The sequence below is a fragment of the Eschrichtius robustus genome, chromosome 3, assembly GCF_028021215.1.
Source record: "Eschrichtius robustus isolate mEscRob2 chromosome 3, mEscRob2.pri, whole genome shotgun sequence".
NCBI classification, from domain to species: domain Eukaryota; kingdom Metazoa; phylum Chordata; class Mammalia; order Artiodactyla; family Eschrichtiidae; genus Eschrichtius; species Eschrichtius robustus.
Window position 1 is genome coordinate 10,017,309 of NC_090826.1, and position 18,616 is coordinate 10,035,924.

Here is an 18,616-nt window from a genome sequence, read left to right on the forward strand (position 1 = left end):
GGGGTTTCCCTTTAGCACCAGCCCTGCAGAATAATGGATTTCAGCGGTCCTCAGAGAGCGCCCCAGCCCTCCAACATGAGAGAATTCTGCTGGAAATTCAGGCTTCCCTCACCTGCCGTTACCCCAGTCTGGTCATGCACCTTGTAGAAACCCTTCTGTGGCTCCCTAGCGCTCTTCTAAAAGTCCCAATTCCACCCGACGGCCACCAAGCTCTATATGAGCTCTGCCCTGCCCATCTCCCACCATTCTCCACTCACACTTCTGTTCTGGCCAGGCCAGGGTCTCTCATCTCCCATTTTCCAGATGTGCTCTTCCCCTCTGCCTGGAATGTTCTCTTTCTGTGGCCTCCACCTCATTGTTGATGCCTCACCTTAGACCCTGGTCCTAGCCATTGCCAGCCTTCCTTCCACAGAAGCCGGACTGCCCGGATTCAGATCCCACGGCTGTGTGTGCTGTTAGGCAAGTATTTAACCTCTGTGAGCCTTAGTTTTCTCATTTTTAAAATGGGGACAGTCATAGCTCCTCCCTCACTAGCTTGCTCCAAGGAGCACATCAGATTGTCCCTGTAAATCACTTAGTGTGTAGGAAGAGCTTTATGAACAATGGCACAGACTGATTGGAAACCCTGCCCTGTGCTCAGAACTGCATCCCGCTCCGTTAGAGTACCCATCACACTGCGGTGTCACTGAGAGCCATGGGTCCTTTTTCCCAGCTAGACCGAAGATGGGACCCAGAACGCTGTGTATTTTTCTCCTGCAATGCCCACTTTGGCCCTATGACCTAGGAGAGCCCCCTGCACACCTTTCCGTACTGTCAAATCTACCCCCATAAGAAGCCTTCCGGGATGACCCAGAGTTTTCTTTTCTCTGGAGCAGCTGCCAACCCAGTGTGGGGTCAATTCAAGTCCCCTGTTCTCTTTTGCTCTCCAAGGACAAACCCTACAGAAGACACTCTACTGCCCTAGCCACAATGCCAGCCGCTCTGTGGCAGGGACTGTGACATCTTCCGTGCCTGGTGACTCTGGGTGGCACCTGGAACACAGTTTTGCATTCAGCCTGTGTTCAGGGCAGATCCAACCAGCATTTTCTGAGCCCCTGGCTGGCATGTTCGACAGTCTTCTGGACTCCTCCCAATGGACTTGGGAGGTTGGGACTGGCATTGTCACATTATAGATGACAAAACTGAGGCTGAGAGTGTGGCTAGCAGAATAATGGCCTCCCCCGGGACACCCATGTCCTAATCCCCAGAACCTGTGACTATGTTAATTTACATGGGAAAGCGGATTTAAGGTTGCAGATGGAATTAAATTTGCTAATCAACTGACTTTAAAATAGAAAGACTGTACTGGATTATCTAGGTGAGCCCAGTATAATAACAAGGGGCCTGAGAAGTGGCGGAAGGAGACAGAAGAGAGAGGGAGATGTGACCGTGGAAGCCAGGTCAGGGTGATGCAATGCTCCTGGCTTTGAGGATGGAGGAAGGGGCCACAAGCCAAGGAATGTAGGCGCCTCTAGAAGCTGGGAAGGGCAAGGAAATGGATTCTCCCCTAGAGCCTCCAGAGGGAACATAACCCTGACACCTTGATTTTAGCCCAGTGAGACCGTGTTGGACATCTGACCTCCAGAGCTGTGAGAGAATAAACGTGTGCTGTTTTAAGCCATTGAGTGTGTGGTGTGTATTAAGGCAGCCACGGGAAGCTCGGGCAGAGAGGTTCCTGAGGGCTGGGACTGAAACCCGAGTCTGTCTCTCCAAAGTCTGTGGGCTCTCAGTGGCACAGCGCCCCTCCCCACACTAACCTATCGGCATCACTTAAAACAAGCTCTCTGTCATAAAGATATGCCCCAGAGGCTTTTGCAGAGAGTGCACGAGAGGGGTTGCAGTGGACCGTCAAACACGATCCATAGCCTCACCAGCATGGCCAGGACTTGCCATACAGTATCTCACTGAGATCTCATTTTACAGATGAGGAATCTGAGGCTCAGAGAGGTCTAGTAACTTGCCTAGGGCCACTCAGCAAGTGAGTGGAAGAGCCAGCATATGAATTTTGGTTTGTTGACTCCTGAGCTCAAAATCTGAATCACGATTGTATACTGGCTCCTTGAGAAAGAAAGAAAACTAGACATGGGTGCACACACACACACACACACACACACGCACACATACATACACACACACACCTGCCAACATGAAGGCTCAAGAGGTGGCCCCCAATCCAGGACAACTGGTCAGCCAGCCAAGGAGGCGTGAGCCCTGAGGGCACACAGTGTTCCCAGCCCACACTTCCGCATGCTCCTGGTGGGCCTGGAGGACCCCCACCACTTCTGCTGCGGGTTCACAGGGAAGTGGCCTGGAGAGGTGAGGCGAGACTGCCCCCTTTGCCATGTGAGACATGAGGACATGGCATGTGGGAGCCAAGGGTGGCCTGACTGCATGTGGGTGTGTCTGGCAGGACTGCCTGCCTGCAGGAAGGTCACACTACCCTTTGTGGTCACGCTGGTCCCAGCTCCCCATGATGACCTGCTACAGGGCCTGTGAGAGGTCAGAGCGTGCTGGGCTGGCCAGCTGGGCTTGACTGTGTCCCCCAGGCCCTGGGAGCTCTAGAGGCACCCAGAGACTCTTCCTCCCACCTTGGAAGGACCCTGCATCAGAGAGCTGGCTTCTCACACCCAGGGAAGCATCAGTATTAACAGTGACCTAGCAGAGGGGCTTCCTTTACTCTTCTATCCAGTGGCCTTAAATCTTCTGGAAAAAGTTACAAAGAAAGTCTGTTGACAACCTGCTAGACCACCTTAAGTGGCTGCTCAAGTTGCCTCTTTGAAGTACAAACTCCCTAAGGGCAAACAGCTTTCAGCTCAAGCCGGAAAAGTCTATTCTGTCTTTTCAGTTGGTGTCAGTAAATGACCTGGTAAGGTCTGCAGGACTAGACCTGGGAGGACCGGCTAAGAGAGGCCTGGAGCTCCTGGAAGTTTCTGCCTGAGATGACAAAACTGGATTGGTCCCTCTACAAGACGGAGTACTATACGTCTGCTCCTGACCCCCTTGCTCCTTGGTAATAGCAGCCCAATTTCCCCCACAGAAGCCCACCTTGCCATTTTCACACACTGTGGCTTGGCTGGAGCCGGTACACTCCTGGCTCAGAGTCAGGCCTGAGACCCACAGCCAGCCAGCCAGTGACCGCACCACTGCCAGCGATTGCTTCAGCCCAACCCAGTCACAGCCAGGGAGACTCAATTCCTGGAGCCTCGGGAAATGCTGCGGGGAGGACACGGGTCTGCCCGCTCCCCACTTGACTGGGAGCTGGGGGTTTAAGGCAGCATGGGGCAGACGTGAGCAGCCCCACCACAGGGAGTGCCTGCCTATGGGGACACTGAGTCCTGACGGCACCGGGAGCCAGGCCTGGAGTTAGACCTACCCAGGGACCTTCTGGTCACCCGAGTCAATAAACCAAGCTGAAGGACACCTCCAGACTCACCCCTGGGAGTGAGTGCTGTGCTTAATGTTGTTTGACCCATTTTAGACTGCCGGCAGCTAAAAGCAGGTGCCGCACTGACGCTGCTCGGGGCTGTCAACATGACCTATTCTGTCCTGTAGAATGATTAATGGAGAGGCAACGAAACTCACTGGTTCAAGGGCAGTCGCCCTGGGTTCAAATCCCACTTGGTCATTCACAAGCTGTGTGATCTTGTTATTGGCCCTCAGAATCTTGACCAGTAAAAAGAGGATGATAATAGTTCTCACACTGGAGCTCACTGTGGGAAAGAACTGACTTTATTACATGTCAGGTGCTGGCACGTAGTATCAATAGGTGCTCAGTAGGCACGGGCTCTAACTAGCTATGATGGCTCAGTCATGCCTTCACTCAGGCAACAAACATTTATTAAGCACCTACTGTGTGCCAGCTACTGTGCCAGGTGCCTAGGACACTTGGTGAGTGAGAGGACACGCCCCTGCCCCCCAAGGATCTCACAGTCTTTTGGAGAGGACACATGGCAACAAGCAACCACAAGCATGGGGAGTTGCCATGGTAACCCATGACTCTGGCCTCACCACAGCCCAACCCTGACCAATTGAGCTACTTGGACACAGAGATGAAAATGACGAATGGGGAAGCTGGGTGGTTGTCTGGGGGGTGGGCAGCCGGGACCACAGCAGAGGCCCTGGTCTTGACCAGCCTCCGTGCCTGGGCTGGAGAAAGGCCTGCATTGGACCAGCCCCTGTCCATGAGGCAAGGGGCCATCGGCCTCCAGTGGGAGGGAAGATGCCAGGCTCTAAGCCCTCCCTGTGCGGAGAGTGATTCCTTCTTACTGATTTCTAGAAAGGGTCAAGAGCTAAAATTCCCAAGGACTTCTGTGGCAGGGGCAGAATCCTCCTTTTCCTCCCGAATCCCAGAAGCAGGGTGACTCTGGCCAGCGGGTTCTTTGCCTTTTGCCCCTGTGCCCAGCAGAGCACCTGGCCCAGTAGCAAAAGGTGCGGAGCCAGGGCTGGAGGGCGTCCACTATACTCCCCACCCCGACCCTGGCCGCAAGGAGCCATCATTTCTTGCAGATGCTCTGGTGCTGGGCTAAGAGGTTTACAGAAGTCAATTCACTGAATCCTCACACTTTCGTTTTTCAGATGGGGGAAGCCCAGAGAGGTGGCTATTTGTCCCAGGTCACACAGCAGGTCGCTGGGAGGCCTCTTAGGATTTAAGGGATTAGGCACTGGCTCCCAGCAGCCCTGGCTGGCATTATGAATTGCAAGAGTGCTCTAGCCAGTGGGCTGGTCTCTACTACTCGAAAGACCTCAGCGGCTGTGACACTGCCCACGGGCCAGCCCTGGCTTTGGGGCTGGGATGGCCGAGTCACCTTCTCCCAGGACTGGGAGCTGAATTTGGGCCGGGTGCCCTTTGGGAGGCTGTCTCAGTCCTGCTTGGGTAATTAGGGCTTCTAGCTCAGGGGTTGCCTAGTGGTGGCGGAGGGGGCCTGGCTGAGGGCTGAGCAGCGCCTGGGGTTCCACAAGCCTGGGGTAGAAGTGGGGAACCCTCTCCTGAGGGGCGAAGGCACAGGCTAGGAGGAGGACACTTCTGTCCACGAGCTTCTTCACCTTGGAGTAAAGAGCCAGAAGTCGAGGACCCAACGAGTCCAGTAAGGAGCAGCTGAGGAGAGCAGTGTGTCCTAAGTAATTTCCTAGAACGTTTTACTTTCAAGGCTTTATTTTTTTTCTTCTCTTTGAAGTAATGGCATTCTTTCAAAACGCACACAAAAATCTTACACAGAATTCTAAGCTACAAGACCTTAAGTGAAGCTGATCTGGTTAAATGGAGGCGATGGCCCCTCGGAACCCTATCGGCTCTACCTCCTATGGGGTCCCACCTTCTTGGAACCCCTTGGGTGCTCTGGAACCCAGTTTGAATACTTGGCCCTAGAACCTCAGCTGGTGTTGGGGTCTGCCTTGGGGCTGCTGGGGCTCAGACGGGCCAGAGGTCTGTAGGAGAATGACATGCAGACAGGAGACAGTTATCTGTAAACACTTTCTAGGAGTATGCTTCGGTGTGGACAAAATAATCACATGGTTCATTGCTCAAAATGCTTTTCTAGCCACTTCCCTGAAAGGCCACTGAAAAGGGAATTCAAGATCGAATTCCCCAAAGCAGGGTGTGGCCAACAGAATCAGGAAGGCTTGGGCCCAGTGGCCTTTGCCAGGCTGACGCTCGTTGGCCACAAATCGGTACTGTCCACTCTGGCTTGACCCTGGCTTTGGGTCGCAGGACCCCAGAGTCTCCTGCCTCTTACATAAGCTCCAGTCCTGGGCCCTGAATCTGAGCCTAAAGGAGTTGGATGGGTTTTGATTGGATCTAGTCCAAAGCTTCTTAACCTGATGTCTGGGATAGGCATGGGGGGTGGGGGGGGGCGGTCCAAGGACCCGTTAAAAGTATAAAAATCTGCCTCTTCGTGCATCCTTCTTGAGACAAAGTTTATACTTTCTTCGGATCCTCAAACGGCTCCACAACCAGAAAAAGATGAAGACTTACTGCAAACCCTTCAGTTGCCACGTCCTTCAAGAAGTCTTCTAAGATTTCCTTAATTTACAGTGATCTCTCCCTTCTCTGAATTATCAAAGCTGTCGGTCACTTGGGAAGATCCAGCTTGGTGACCTCAGGTTTAGCTGGAAGGAGCCGGAACCCACTCACTCCTCAAAGCTGGCTTCCAGCTAGAGGTGCCACCCTGGTTGTAAATGAGTGAAATACAACTGTGCTGTTTTCCTGCTTATCAGTTAGTTGTTCAAAGCAAACCCTGATAACCAATGACTACCTTAACACTTTGGCAAGTATCCCACTCATTGTATGCAAATACTGCTGTTCAGTGCTTAAAAAAATGTGAAGGCAAACTTAACTACATCCTGTTGACTCTTGGACTGCTCACCAATCCTCTTTCCAGAGCCCTCTGTGTACGAGGTAGTTCCCATTATAAAACAGCTTGTCTCTTGACCTCTCCATAACCCTGAGTGGGGTAGGCCAGGCCAGGCTGATATTATTTGACCCAGGGGGAAAGGGCCTAGTTTTGAAGCTAAAATCCTTGGTTCAAAACCTGCCTTAGGCCAAGCATCCTGGGCGACTCACTTCACTTGCATGTTAGAAATGGGCTGCTGATCACCATTGTGGAAAACAGGACGGAGGTTTCTCAAAAAACTAAAAATAGAACTACCATGTCACCCAGCAATTCCACTCCTGGGTATATATCGGAAAAAACCCACAAACACTAATTTGAAAAGGTACGTGCGCCCCAGTGATCACAGCAGCATTATTTACAATTGCCAAGATATGGAAGCAACCTAAGTGTCCATCAACAGATGAATGGATAAAGAAGATGTAGTATATATACCGTGGAATACGACTCAGCCATAAAAAAGAATGAAATTTTGCCATTTGCGGCAACATGGATGGACTTGGAGGGCATTATGCTAAGTGAAATAAGTCAGAGAAAGACAAATACTGTATGATATCACTTATGTGTGGAATCTAAAAAAATACAACAAACTAGTGAATATAACAAAAAAGAAGCAGATTCACAGATATAGCGAACAAACTAGTGCTTACCAGTGGGGAGGGAGGGGCAATATAGGGGTAGGAAATGGGAGGTACAAGCCAGTGGGCAGAAGACAGGCTCAAGGATGTACTGCACAACATGGGGAATGTAGCCAACATTTTGTAATAACTGTAAATGGAAAGGACCCTTTAAAAATTGTATACAAGTTAAAAAAAATTTTTTTTAATTGGGAAAAAAAAAAGAAAAGAAAAAAAAAAAAAAAAGCAACGGGCTGCTGATCACATCTGCCTCCGGGCCTGGGTGAGACAATGAATGTGAGAAAAGTACTGTGCAGTCCTGTAGGCTACCACAGTCATGCAGGGTATGGACCAATGTCACGTGTTGCATGAGGAGCCCAAGGACACCGTCAGCATCCAGTTCGGGTCTAAGGTATGAGTGATGGTCAAAATGAAGGATGTGAACACGGGCCTGGCCTGCACCCTCCCTCCTCCTCCTCTTCGTCTTCCTCATCTCCTCTCTCCAGCACCCTGCAAAAGCCGGACAAAGGAATGACCCAGTCACTGAAGGACCCCGGTGAGGTCAAGGCTGAGCAGAGTTGTCTTTTAGTTTTTAAGCATTGGTTGATTGATGCTGTGGCCTCTCTTCCTCCTGGCCCCTGACTCTGCGTAACTGTCCTCACTGCTATCACGCTGGTAACGACGATTCACAAACTCTAAGGAGGTGGCCAATGCCACCTCCAGCCCCTGAAGCAGTCAAGCAAACGCTCATGGATTTGCCGTCCCACATAAGTCGTGGCTTCTTGTCCTTGTCATCCGGAGCCTGCTCCCTGGGCGCCCTCCAGTTGCTCAAGGACCCTCTCAAAGTGTTGACCATCACTGACCGCAATGCACTCAAGCTCCTTCGACAAAGTGGAACCAAAAAGCGTCTCCTTTGCTCTGGAGAAAGCATCTCCTTTGCTCCTTTGCTCTGGAGCCCCAGTACAGTTGCTTTTAGTTTCTTTTTAGAGGAAGTGCATCTCTGTTACCACTGAAGTCATCTTGCTGGAGCTCACTCCTCTTTCCAAAGTGTCAGGGGCTTTACCTGGAGACGGGCATCGCACCAGGGCGTAAAGTACCTCGTTTATGTGGTTCCCTGCGGCAGCTTCAAGCCTAGCTGGCTGAATCGATGAATGAATCTGACATAGTCACAATTGCCCCAGAGCCATGTCACCCTCAAGTTGGCAGACATTTTTCACCCAAGGACCAGATCACAACATCACAGCTGTCAGCAAGAACAGATCAGAACTTGCTGAGCGCCGGTCTCCCCAGCAGACTCCGAGGCCTGGGTCCCGGACGCCTCGCACCCACCCCTCTAGGGGTACACCAGCCTACACAGATCCCCCTTCAGCCCACACACTTCCATTTGACTCAAGATATCAGAGGAGACGGGCAGTGTCTTCTAAAAAAAAAAATCCAAGTGCAGGGGAATTCGCTGGCGGTCCAGTGGTTAGGATTCTGCTTCCATTGCAGGGGGCACGGGTTCGATCCCTGGTCGGGGACCAAAGATCCCGCATGCCATGCCGCGGCCGAAAGAAACCCCAAAAACAAAGATCCAAGTGCAAAGCTGAGGGCAGGCCCTGAGCTTTGGAACGCTCTCAGAAGGAGGCCCAGCAAGCCTGGTGCCATGATCTTAGGGGAGCCGTGGAAGTGCCCCTAATCCCTCTCCTGCCTCTGGCCTGACCCCCCTGCGTTCCCCCCCACCCCCACCAGGGTGATCTTGCCAAGACTTAGGTTAGATCATGTCACTTCCCTTCTCAGAACCTTCCAACAGCTCCCGGCTTCACTTGGAGCCAAAGCCACAGCCGGTTCTAGAGATTGCTGGGCCCCATCAGCCCTGCCTTGCTCCCCGCCGCCACCCCCTGCGTTACTCGCCCACCCCCTGCCCTGCTCCCACACTGCCGCCCTCTTCCTCCCGCCCCCTCTGCTCCAGCCACATTGGCCTCCTTGAAGTTCCCCAGATATCCCAGGTACATCCTCTCCTCTGAGACCCTCACTCTTCCCTCTGCCCGGAACACTGCTCCCTTCATTCCTGCCAGGTCTTCTTTTCTCTACTTTGCCTCATTTGTTTTCTGCTTAGCACTTAGATCCTTACTGCGATCTAACGGGCTATTTTCTGTATCCTGTTTATTATCTGTCTCCCTCACCACACCAAACCGTCAGGCTCTCCATGGGCGCGGACTGTTGTCTGCTTTGCTCACCGCTGCATCTCTGTGCCTAGAACCCAGAGGGCGCGCCGTAGGTTTGTTGTATAAATGAGTGAGTTCCCACCAACCACTCATTTGCTAAACTGTTCTGATATTTGGCACTCTCTTTTTGAGAATCCAGAACTCTTAAGACGGCACTCATTTTAAGGGACCTCACTCACCCCACAGCAGACGAGCGTGCATTTGGGGATGCTAGCTTCTAAACAGATTTGCCTGTCTCTTTTTCATTTGGCTTCAACTCTTCCCTGACCTTCGTGGTTCATACAAATAATACGAATAATACGTTTCAAATGTTTCCCTTTCAGATATCTTATATACTTGGTGTATTGTTAAAATTGTGTCTTCTGAAGGCAGCTAGGAGAAAGTCTTACAACATTCTAGGTGTGGTCGTGCTTCTGCCCGAGGATACAGAACAACAGGTTGGGTCTGGAATTCTTCCTGCACTTGCACCCAGAACTAAGTGGGATTTGGAGGATGGCAGGTTGGGTCTGGAATTCTTCCTGCACTCGCACCCAGAACTAAGTGGGATTTTGAGGGTGGCAGGTTGGGATAAGGCCTCCAGGGAGAAGTTGTAACGACTGTAACAACTAGATCTCTTTCCTGGGGGTGGGGTGGTGGGGGGGGAAGGATGGCTAACAGCTCCCTTCTCATCAATACGGCCGAGGTCATTTTCTCCAAGTGATGAGAATCATTTTCTCAACAAATCACCAGATGGAGATGGGACAGAGAAAGTAACTACCTTGATAAAGAAATCGGAAGGGCTCTGTGCAGGGATAAACCCATGGCCCAGGCTCTGAAAAGCAGAAAGTTCAGAAGAGCTTGGGAGTCTGCACGAGAATGAACAGATGGGCAGGTAGACGGACAATGGACTTCCTGACTCAGGGTCAGTATTTCTAGATCTAGGGAGCATTCTCTGATTTTAGGATAAACACTGGAAGTTCCGCTTGACATGCTAATTAGGAAACTTGGGCCCTTTGTTCCCTTGAAAGCTACAAGTTGAAAACTGCTAACACCTTCTGCAAAAGAGTTGAAATGAATCCCGGCAGCCGGCTACCCCGTGGCTGTGAAGGGAGTTTAGTAATGGGTGTGGGGCCTCCTACAGACTGAGGGCATATTTTCCAACTCCGAGTTGCTTCTCTTCCATTCAGTGGGATCTGATATGTAGCAAGAAAGGCTGAGATCTGCAGTGATGAGGACAAATGTCTTTTGCAGAGACCTTGGCACTCGGTTGCTTTCCTGGGATGGCTGAGCCATAACATGAGAATTTTAGAGCATGCCAGGGTCTTAGGGATCATTGCATCCCCTCTCATTTTATGAGTGTGCTTCTTAGCTGCAGCCTAGAGAAGGGAGCCACTTTTCCAGGGTTGTAGCAAAGTCAGGTCTAGAACCCAGGTGAGCCCGGCCACAGGGGGCGTGGCCCAAGATGTGGGCACCTTTGTTCCCCAGGGGAAGTAGGTGGGGCAGTAAAAGGGAGGTGTTTTGTCTATTCAGGTGACAGTCCAAATTGTAAAGCCCATTGTTTGAAACCCAAGGGCCAGATGCTGCAAGCTGGAAGAATTTTCCTAGATGCCTCGGGTAGGACAGGTAGCCTACTTTCCTGCTCCCAGGCTGCATCAAATGAGAACCTGGGGCTTCCCTGGTGGTGCAGTGGTTAAGAATCCGCCCGCCAATGCAGGGGACATGGGTTTGAGCCCTGGACCGGGAAGATCCCACATCCGTGGAGCGACTAAGCCCGTGCGCCACAACTACTGAGCCTGCGCTCTAGAGCCCGCGAGCCACAACTACGGAGCCCGCGCGCCTAGAGCCCGTGCTCCGCAACAAGAGAAGCCACCGCAAAGAGAAGTCCGCGCACCGCAACGAAGAGTACCCCCGTTCGCCACAACTAGAGAAAGCCGCGCACAGCAACAAAGAACCAAAGTAGCCAAAAATAAATAAATAAAATGATTAAAAAAAAAAAAAAAGAGAGAACCTGGTACTTTTCCTAAACAGTCCCAGCAAAGGCTGCATTCAGGGTGAGGAGGGGGGAGGTGAGCCACTGCTGTCTCCCATGTCATCGCGGCTTTGTGACTTTCATGACACATCAATTGTTTAATGCAGCTATTTTGGCCTGATGACTCTGGGGCCCAAGATTACCTGTCTGGACCCTTCTCCCTTCTTTCTCCTTTTTCCTATTCTCATCAGTACTGGCCTAACTCAGAGTCTGAGATACAAACTGCTTACTTCTCCGGATCCCTAATCCGCTCTACATCCTTTCCTTTCATTGCCTTCTACCTCCCTTCCCCAGTTTCAGCCAGGTACACAGTCTTTGATCAGTAGTTTCTTGAACCTGGGTTACCCTTCCCCCATCCCTTCTGGTTGAAACTCTTGACCTTCTTTAAGCCTCACTCAAATGCCACCTCTTTCATGAAGCCTTCCATGCACCCTTGTTATAGATTAATAGCTCTGGGCTTCTTCTGCTTAGCACCGCCCCCCACCCCAAATTCATGTCTACCTGGGACCTCAGAATGTGACCTTATTTGGAAATAGGATCTTTGGAGATGTAATTAGTTAAGGATCTCAAGATGAGGTCATACTGGATTTAGCGTGGGCTCTAAACCCAATGACTGGTGTCCTTAGGAGAAGATGAGAGGACGCACAGACACACAGAGGGACAGACAGCCAGGTGAAGGTGGAGGCAGAGATAGGAGTGACACTGCCACAAGCCAAGGGACGCCAGCCAGGAGCCACCAGGAGTTGGAAGGGGCAAGGAAGCATTCTCCCGTAGAGTCTTCGGAGGGAGTGGGGCCCTGCCAACACCTTGATTTCAGATTTCTGGCCTCCAGAACTGTGAGAGAATACATTTCTACTGCTGCAAGCCACCAAGTTAGTGGTCATTTGTTATGGCGGCCACAGGAAACTAATACACACTATAATTTGTGCCTTGACTGTAAGCACCTGGCCATGTCTCTGCCCCTCTCCAGGCCCAGAGCTGCATCAAACACCTGATAGGCATCTCAGGTAGGTTTGCTGGACTAGGTCTCTCAGAGATGGTCGTCAAGGGATAGTTGGGCCTCAGCCTGCCCCAGTGCCAGGGTGGGAAGGATATGGGATTTGCTGAATGGATGTGATGGAGAATAGGATTCACAAATCTACGTGAAGGGCTAATTCCTGGTGAGCTGCTTTAGGAACAGGGCTACAGACCCATGGAATGTAAATTCGATGATAGCAAAGCAGGTGCAACTCAGAGCCAGTTCTTATACTGGCCCCCTGAAATGGGCCCCCGAGTCCTGGCTCTATCCCTTCTCCATGGAGGGACTGGGCCCTGGTGTGCTGCCCCTGCCTCTATGGTCCTACAGTCATGGCCCAGGGCTCTAATCCAGCCACTTGCCTCCTACTGGACCAGAGGCTGGAACAGCCCCTGCAAATACTTCCAAACAAACAGTTCACTCTCTCCTCCAGGGGACTCCTGCTAAAACCACGTCAAGGTCAAAGACTGGAGGCTGGGCCTGCCACCAGCCTGCCAGGAGCCTCGTGGGGGAAAGGGTGAGCCCAAGCTCTATGAATGCTTTCGTGGAAGGAAATCCAGGAGGACGTAGAAAATATAAAAGGGTTGTAGTGGGCAATAAGCAGCAAGAGTCTTTGCCTTAGAGACCCGGACCATGACTGGCTCTACCCGGGTTAACCTTGTACATGGTGGCTAAGCAGAGTTAACCTCCAGGTGGGGAACTTTCCAACTCCTGGCGCCTTTGTGTTCCTTTAAGAAAAACCCTCATTTGGGTCACCTTTGCAGCCTAAGGTGCACTACTGCTCACAAATATTGCCAAATCCTGTTTGACTCAAGGTCGTTATGGGAAACTGGGTTGTCACTCCCCCCAAGAGTAGACGGACCTCTCTTGGACATGCCAGCTATCTGCAGAGACTCTGGTTCTCCTCCCTTCTTTCTCTTTAGGGGGCCTTTCCCCTCAGGTCCAGCCTTTACTTCCACCAAGGGGAGGAGAGTCATACCCGTCCATCAAGGTCACCGGTCTAACACTGCTGCAGGCTGCAGCTGGTGGCACGCTCCCCCGCTCTCTCCAGCAGCTCCAGGACCACCCCGAGCCCACCATCCACACAACTCTCTCAGCCATCTCCTCCAAAGTCCCCACTCCACAACACTCGGCCGGCCCTTTGTCCCCAAGCCCACCAGCCCCCAAACGCTCTCAGCTCTGGGAGTTGTCCCAAGGTCCTCTCACTGGGCCCCAGATGGACTCAGGCAAGAAACCTTGATTTCAAATTCCCCACTGTGACAGCGAGCGGAAAGCTCATTAAAAAGTAGCTCCAGTAATTGGTCAGATGATTATGAGTTAGAGGGAGGGCTCTCGGTCATCCTGACTGGTCCGAGGACTGAACCCAGGGTGAATGGCACTGGAAGTTCCATAGGCCCCACGGATCCTGTTTCTGGTGACCAGATACCAATTTAAGACATATTTCTCACTGGCCCTGGATTTATTCTTTGGAAGAAGATATCTATTCCAAGTTAGGCGGGGCATGGTTCCCAGCGAAGGGACTTACAGGTTGCCGCTCTCCCCCCTCCCCCCCCCACAATGCCATATACTTCTTTCAATTTAGGCTTGTTTATAGTCAGTCAAGTTTTTCCAGATTGACTGAAAGAGTTCTTCATATGCCTACTGCAGCCAGTTACAAGAGCAGCGAAAGAGACCCAGGACTTGGGCCAGCTGGAAGAGTCAGAAGAAAGTTTCTGTGGGATGCAGACAGCTAAGGAATGACAATCACATGCGATTGTCCCAAACCCTGCATCCTTCTGCAAGGGCACCCTCATCTGCCACGCCTCCACAAAGGGGGCATCACCTCAAGGAAACGAAACTGCTGAGAAGAACTTTTGCTTCTCCTTTTTCCGTGTGTCCAAGGGTTAAAAACACTTTCAAACTCCCCTTCCAACTGCAAGGTCAAGCAGCTGTCCAAACCACCCAAGGAGAAGCAGGAGCCCAGGACAGCTGACCCCAGCTAGCTCAGCCTTGATAGCCCCCAACCTACAGCTGCCCCCACCCACCCACCCCTAGGCACCGCCTGGGGAAGGAAGAGTTAATCCGGCAATCGGCTTTGGCTGATGGTTCACGCTCCAAAGTTCAGTCCCAGTCAGAGCCACCCCGGAGGAATTGTAAATCTCAGGGCAGTATTTAACAAAACAAAAGCAACCTGGAATTACATGCAGGTTTGGTTTTCTACAGTACATATTTACTTAATCCCCTAGGTATGTGGCTCCATGTCAGATCAGCTGGCTTTGCCGGCCCTTTCACCCCCTCGCTCACAACAGTTTAAATTTCAATCTAATTCCCTGTTTTTGCTCTTCCTCTTCACAGGGCTGGCTGGAGACAGCCAGCCTCAAATCTCTCTCTCTATTGCTCTAGTCACTGGGTGAGTCAGCCTGGCTTGGGTCGGAGTTGGGTGACAGCTGGCTCACTCTCCACACTCTTGGGCACCAGGTCTGGGATAAGTGGAGGAAGAGGTGCTGGGACTACCAAAAAGTTAAAGGCAGAGCGTGGGTGCTGGGGAGGTGGGGTTGCACCACAGTGCCACCTCGCCCCTCAGTGGGGAGGGACCCCCTCTGGGGCTGTATTTGGGGGGGGGGGCGGAGGCAGCATTGAAGTGAGAACAAGGGCTCTTTATCAGCTGCTGGTTACCTTGTCCCCTCTTTCCAGATTTCCAAACACCTGGGCCTCCGAGCGCCTATCAATCAGGCTAGGCTAGACATCCACCACCGTTTCTTCCTTTTCAAACCCGAACCAAGTATCCCCTCTTTTCTTGCCTCCAGAGCTGCAGCCGCCCAGGTTGGGGCTGGGAAGCGGGTTGCCAAGGAAAATATGAAGCGCCAGCTAACAGGCGGCTCCCAGCTCTACCCAGGAGCGCACACACCCTTCACTCACCAGGGTGGCGGCAAAAGAGGGAAAGACGAGAGGGAAAACACAACACCTTCCTCTGGGAGGGAGGAATGTCGGGAAGGGGGGGGGGGGTCAGCTAAGTTTCGAGCTGGGGGTGAACAGCCAGCCACAGATCCCAGAGGAGCGGGTCAGCCCCGGACCTGCCAAAAAAGACAGTCCGGTGCCCGGGAAATGTACACGGTGAAACCGACTAGCTCAGCACTCACGGGTGGCGCAGAGAAGTAGGGTGGCCGGCGACTTTCAGACCCTGGGCGCGGGTTCCGGCAGCGGCAGCAGGTGGGCGCACCCCCTGTCCCCGCGGTCCCCCTCGCCTTTGGCCCCCATCCCCTGGAGTCGCGGTGTCCCGGTACCTTTCTGGCGCCGCGTTCCGCGAACTCGCGAGCGAGCTGGCGCCCGATGCCTCTCCCGCCGCCGGTGATAAGGACGTTCTCCCGAGACAGGTCCCGCAGCTTGGCGGGCAGCACCAGTCCGACGGCAGCCTTCACCACCAGATAGATCATCTGCAGAGGGAACACCACCAGCGCGCCCAGCCATTTCCACACCATCCTCCGCGCCGCGGAGCCGGGCAGGGGTGGGGGGGCGAAACTCCCCGGACCGCACAAAACAGGACTTAAAAAAGAAAACACCCCCAAACAATAATAAATACACCGAATAAGGGGCAGAGAGGCGTCCCACCTGGCCACTCTTGAAATCACCTCTTCCCAAATGCAAAGCAAGCACCGGGTGAGAAAAAGGGCGGGGGGGGGGGGGTGTGGGTGGGTGGGTGAGATAAATCCTCGGGAGGAGAAAAAGCGTCTCAGAAGGTTGGGACAGTAAGAGGGGTGGAGGGGAAGCCGGAGGTGGAAAGTTCTAACAAGAACTTTCGTGCCCCAGCAGCCGTTTCGGCTGGGGAATTCTCAGGTAATGTTTACAGGCTGACAGAGGAGTTTAGGCAGGGGAAGAAAAAAAAAAAAAAAAAAAAAAAAGGCACCAACCACACGCGCGCACCCTGCTACAGTCCCGCGGTTTCAAAGTGCAAGATTAAAAAAAAAAAAAAAAGCTGTTTCCAAATTGGAGCGCCCCCCCCCCCCTTCTCCAGGAAAAAAAAAAAAAAAGTAGGGGGGAAAAGTGCTTGGAGCTCCCAATTTCAGCCCGCGAAAGCCTCCCGACTCATTGCTATTCTTGGGCTCAGGAAATTGCTTAAACGCGATCTGATTGCCAGCAACGTGCAGGAGAAGTGGGGGGTCCGGGTGTCAGTTTCTTTACGTGCATGGCTCGCCCTCGCGCGCGCCCGCTCTCTTCGGCTCCCTCCCTCCCTCTCTCTTCCAGCAGAGGCTGGGAGTTGCCGCTCGATCCGGCTCCCTCTCTCTCCCTTGTTAGCATTTATTGCCTTCTTTTTGTCCTTTCCAACTTGGAGAGGGCCCGGGTGCGGAGCGCGCGTGGATCGGACGCCCTGGTCTGCGCCGCCCTATCCATTCGCTCCCGGGGCAGCCGCGGCTGGCTGGGAGCGAGAAGGCGGCCCGTTTTTCCCCCCATTTTTTTTTTTTAATACCCCATTAAGTCTGATTGACAGTTAAAGTTGTTCCGAGGCTTCACTACCGTTCCTCTGAGTGGCTGCCGCGAGCTCCCCTCCCCCTGCGCAGTGGCGGGGTGCGCGCGCGGGCGCGCACACGGGCTCGCTGCGACTCCGCTCTCCCGGGGCCGGCTCCCCTCGCTGCAAGCCGGGGCTTGCCGGCGGTATCCCTGAGGGCTCGCCGCCGTGACTCGCACACGCTGGAACCGACTCCTGCGAACCGGCTCTCTCCTCGAGACATTCCTCCTGGCCCGGGACGCGGTCTCCCCGAGCAGGGGAGCCTGCGGGCCAGGTGATCGCCCCTGCGTGCGGGGCAGGCCCGGGAGAGCTCGCGCTTGTCTTGATCCATCAGGTCGCCCAGGGTTTATTTCAGGTCATTTGATCATTCCCTGCCTCCATAGGACCAGGGAGCCACTTCTGACCCTTGCCCAGACTCCTCCAGTCTTCACTTAGAGTGCACTTTCTAAGTCTGCCCCGGGTCCCTCACGTTGCTGGGGTGAAACAGCTGGGGAGCAGGGTTTTGCTTTGAGGGGTGTGTGTGTGGGGGGGTGGGGCAGGGTAAAGGAACCTCTGCCCCCAGAGTGCCAATAAAATCCCCGTACGATTAGCTGGGTGCATATTTATTGCTCATCTGGGCTAGAATTACCTTGACTGACAGCAATTTCTTTAATAGCAAACGCCTGTAAACAAAACGTGCTAAACCCACGCGCCCCCCACCCCCCTTGCTGTATAGGCAGCAGCTTCTCTCTTTGGGTCTCCCTGGGCTGCCCTAGTGGGGCACCCACCTTGTAACCTCCTGCTTTCCCCCAATAAGAATGTCTCCCCTGCTGGAGGGTGGGACCCAGCTATTTAGAGTTGTCTGTGGCAGGAAGTCTGGGAGGTGAGTCACTGAAAAGCAGGCCCAGTTAAAAGTGCTGATGGGACTTGCCTCCTGCTGCCCCTGATGGTCCCAGGCCTGGAGGAGAGGGGGTGAGCCAGGGAGCTGCCCTGTAATCTGGCGCAGCAGTTCTCCAGCGAGAGGCTTGTTCAGACGAGGAGTGCTGGGCCTCGCCCCCAGACCTTCTGATTCAGCAGGGCTGGGTGTGCTGGAATCAGTACATTTAATGCTCTGCTGAGCATCAGGAGAGAAAATCACTTTGAGAAATGCTGGTTTGGGGAGGGGGTGGCTGGAGTTTAACTCCTCCCTGGGCTGCAAAGACCCTCTAGTTCTGGAGAGAAATTCTGCAGGCGAGGATCTTCCTTCTAGATGAATTTGGAAAATCGTTATCTAGACCGCTGGAAGAGCAAGAAGGGTTTGGTAGAGTGGGGCTGGATGAGACACTGTCCTACACTGAGGGCTTAGATCCTGAAATTTAATCCTCCCACTGACCTTGCAAGGGGGTTATTATTATCCCCATCTGCCAGGTAGTGCAGAAGGGAGGAATCCAAATCCAGACGTGATTCCTCTTCCCACCCCACCCCACTCTGGCAGGAGGGGAGGAGAGAGGTGGAGACCAGGCTCCCTCCGAAAGTTGGACGGAAAGGCAGGCCATTTCTTTCATAGACTCCCAGGCCACGGCTAAAGGCAGGACTTCGTCAATGTGACGGCCTCCTCCCACCTAGGAGGTCTGTAAAAATGGAAAAGAAATCCCAACCCTGGAGAGACAGGCCCTTCCCACCCAGCTGTGGCCGGTGTCTGCCGGGCCTGCCAAGAAGACAACTGGGAAGGTCTGGAACTGGAACCCCTGTGCTCAGCCTGTTCTCATCTGTTATCCTCGACGCCACCTAGTGGTCTGGATGCAACACTGCGCCTCCAAGCTGCCGGAGCCTCCAGCGTCCCGTGTTCCTGCTCCCCTAACCAGCTAATCTTTTTTCTTCCAGGCTTTTCTCCCCACCTAAG

At 53.1% G+C, this 18,616-nt stretch overlaps 1 protein-coding gene across 4 annotated transcripts in view; it reads right to left on the reverse strand.

The window, feature by feature from the left end:
- The window catches only part of DHRS3 (dehydrogenase/reductase 3), a 41,102-nt gene extending 24,438 nt beyond the window's left edge, over window positions 1–16,664 (reverse strand). The window contains exons 1-2 of one of the 4 annotated variants that reach the window (XM_068538917.1): window positions 16,555–16,664; window positions 15,536–15,794 (exon numbers count right to left, since the gene is read on the reverse strand). In XM_068538917.1, the coding sequence (XP_068395018.1) occupies window positions 15,536–15,794; window positions 16,555–16,640 (345 nt within the window). In that variant the 5' untranslated portion in view covers window positions 16,641–16,664. Of the gene's footprint in view, window positions 1–15,535; window positions 16,132–16,430; window positions 16,526–16,554 lie in introns of those variants that run through there. The other 3 variants (XM_068538919.1, XM_068538921.1, XM_068538918.1) reach the window with 3 other exon arrangements.
- Between the last annotated feature and the right edge of the window lie 1,952 nt (window positions 16,665–18,616).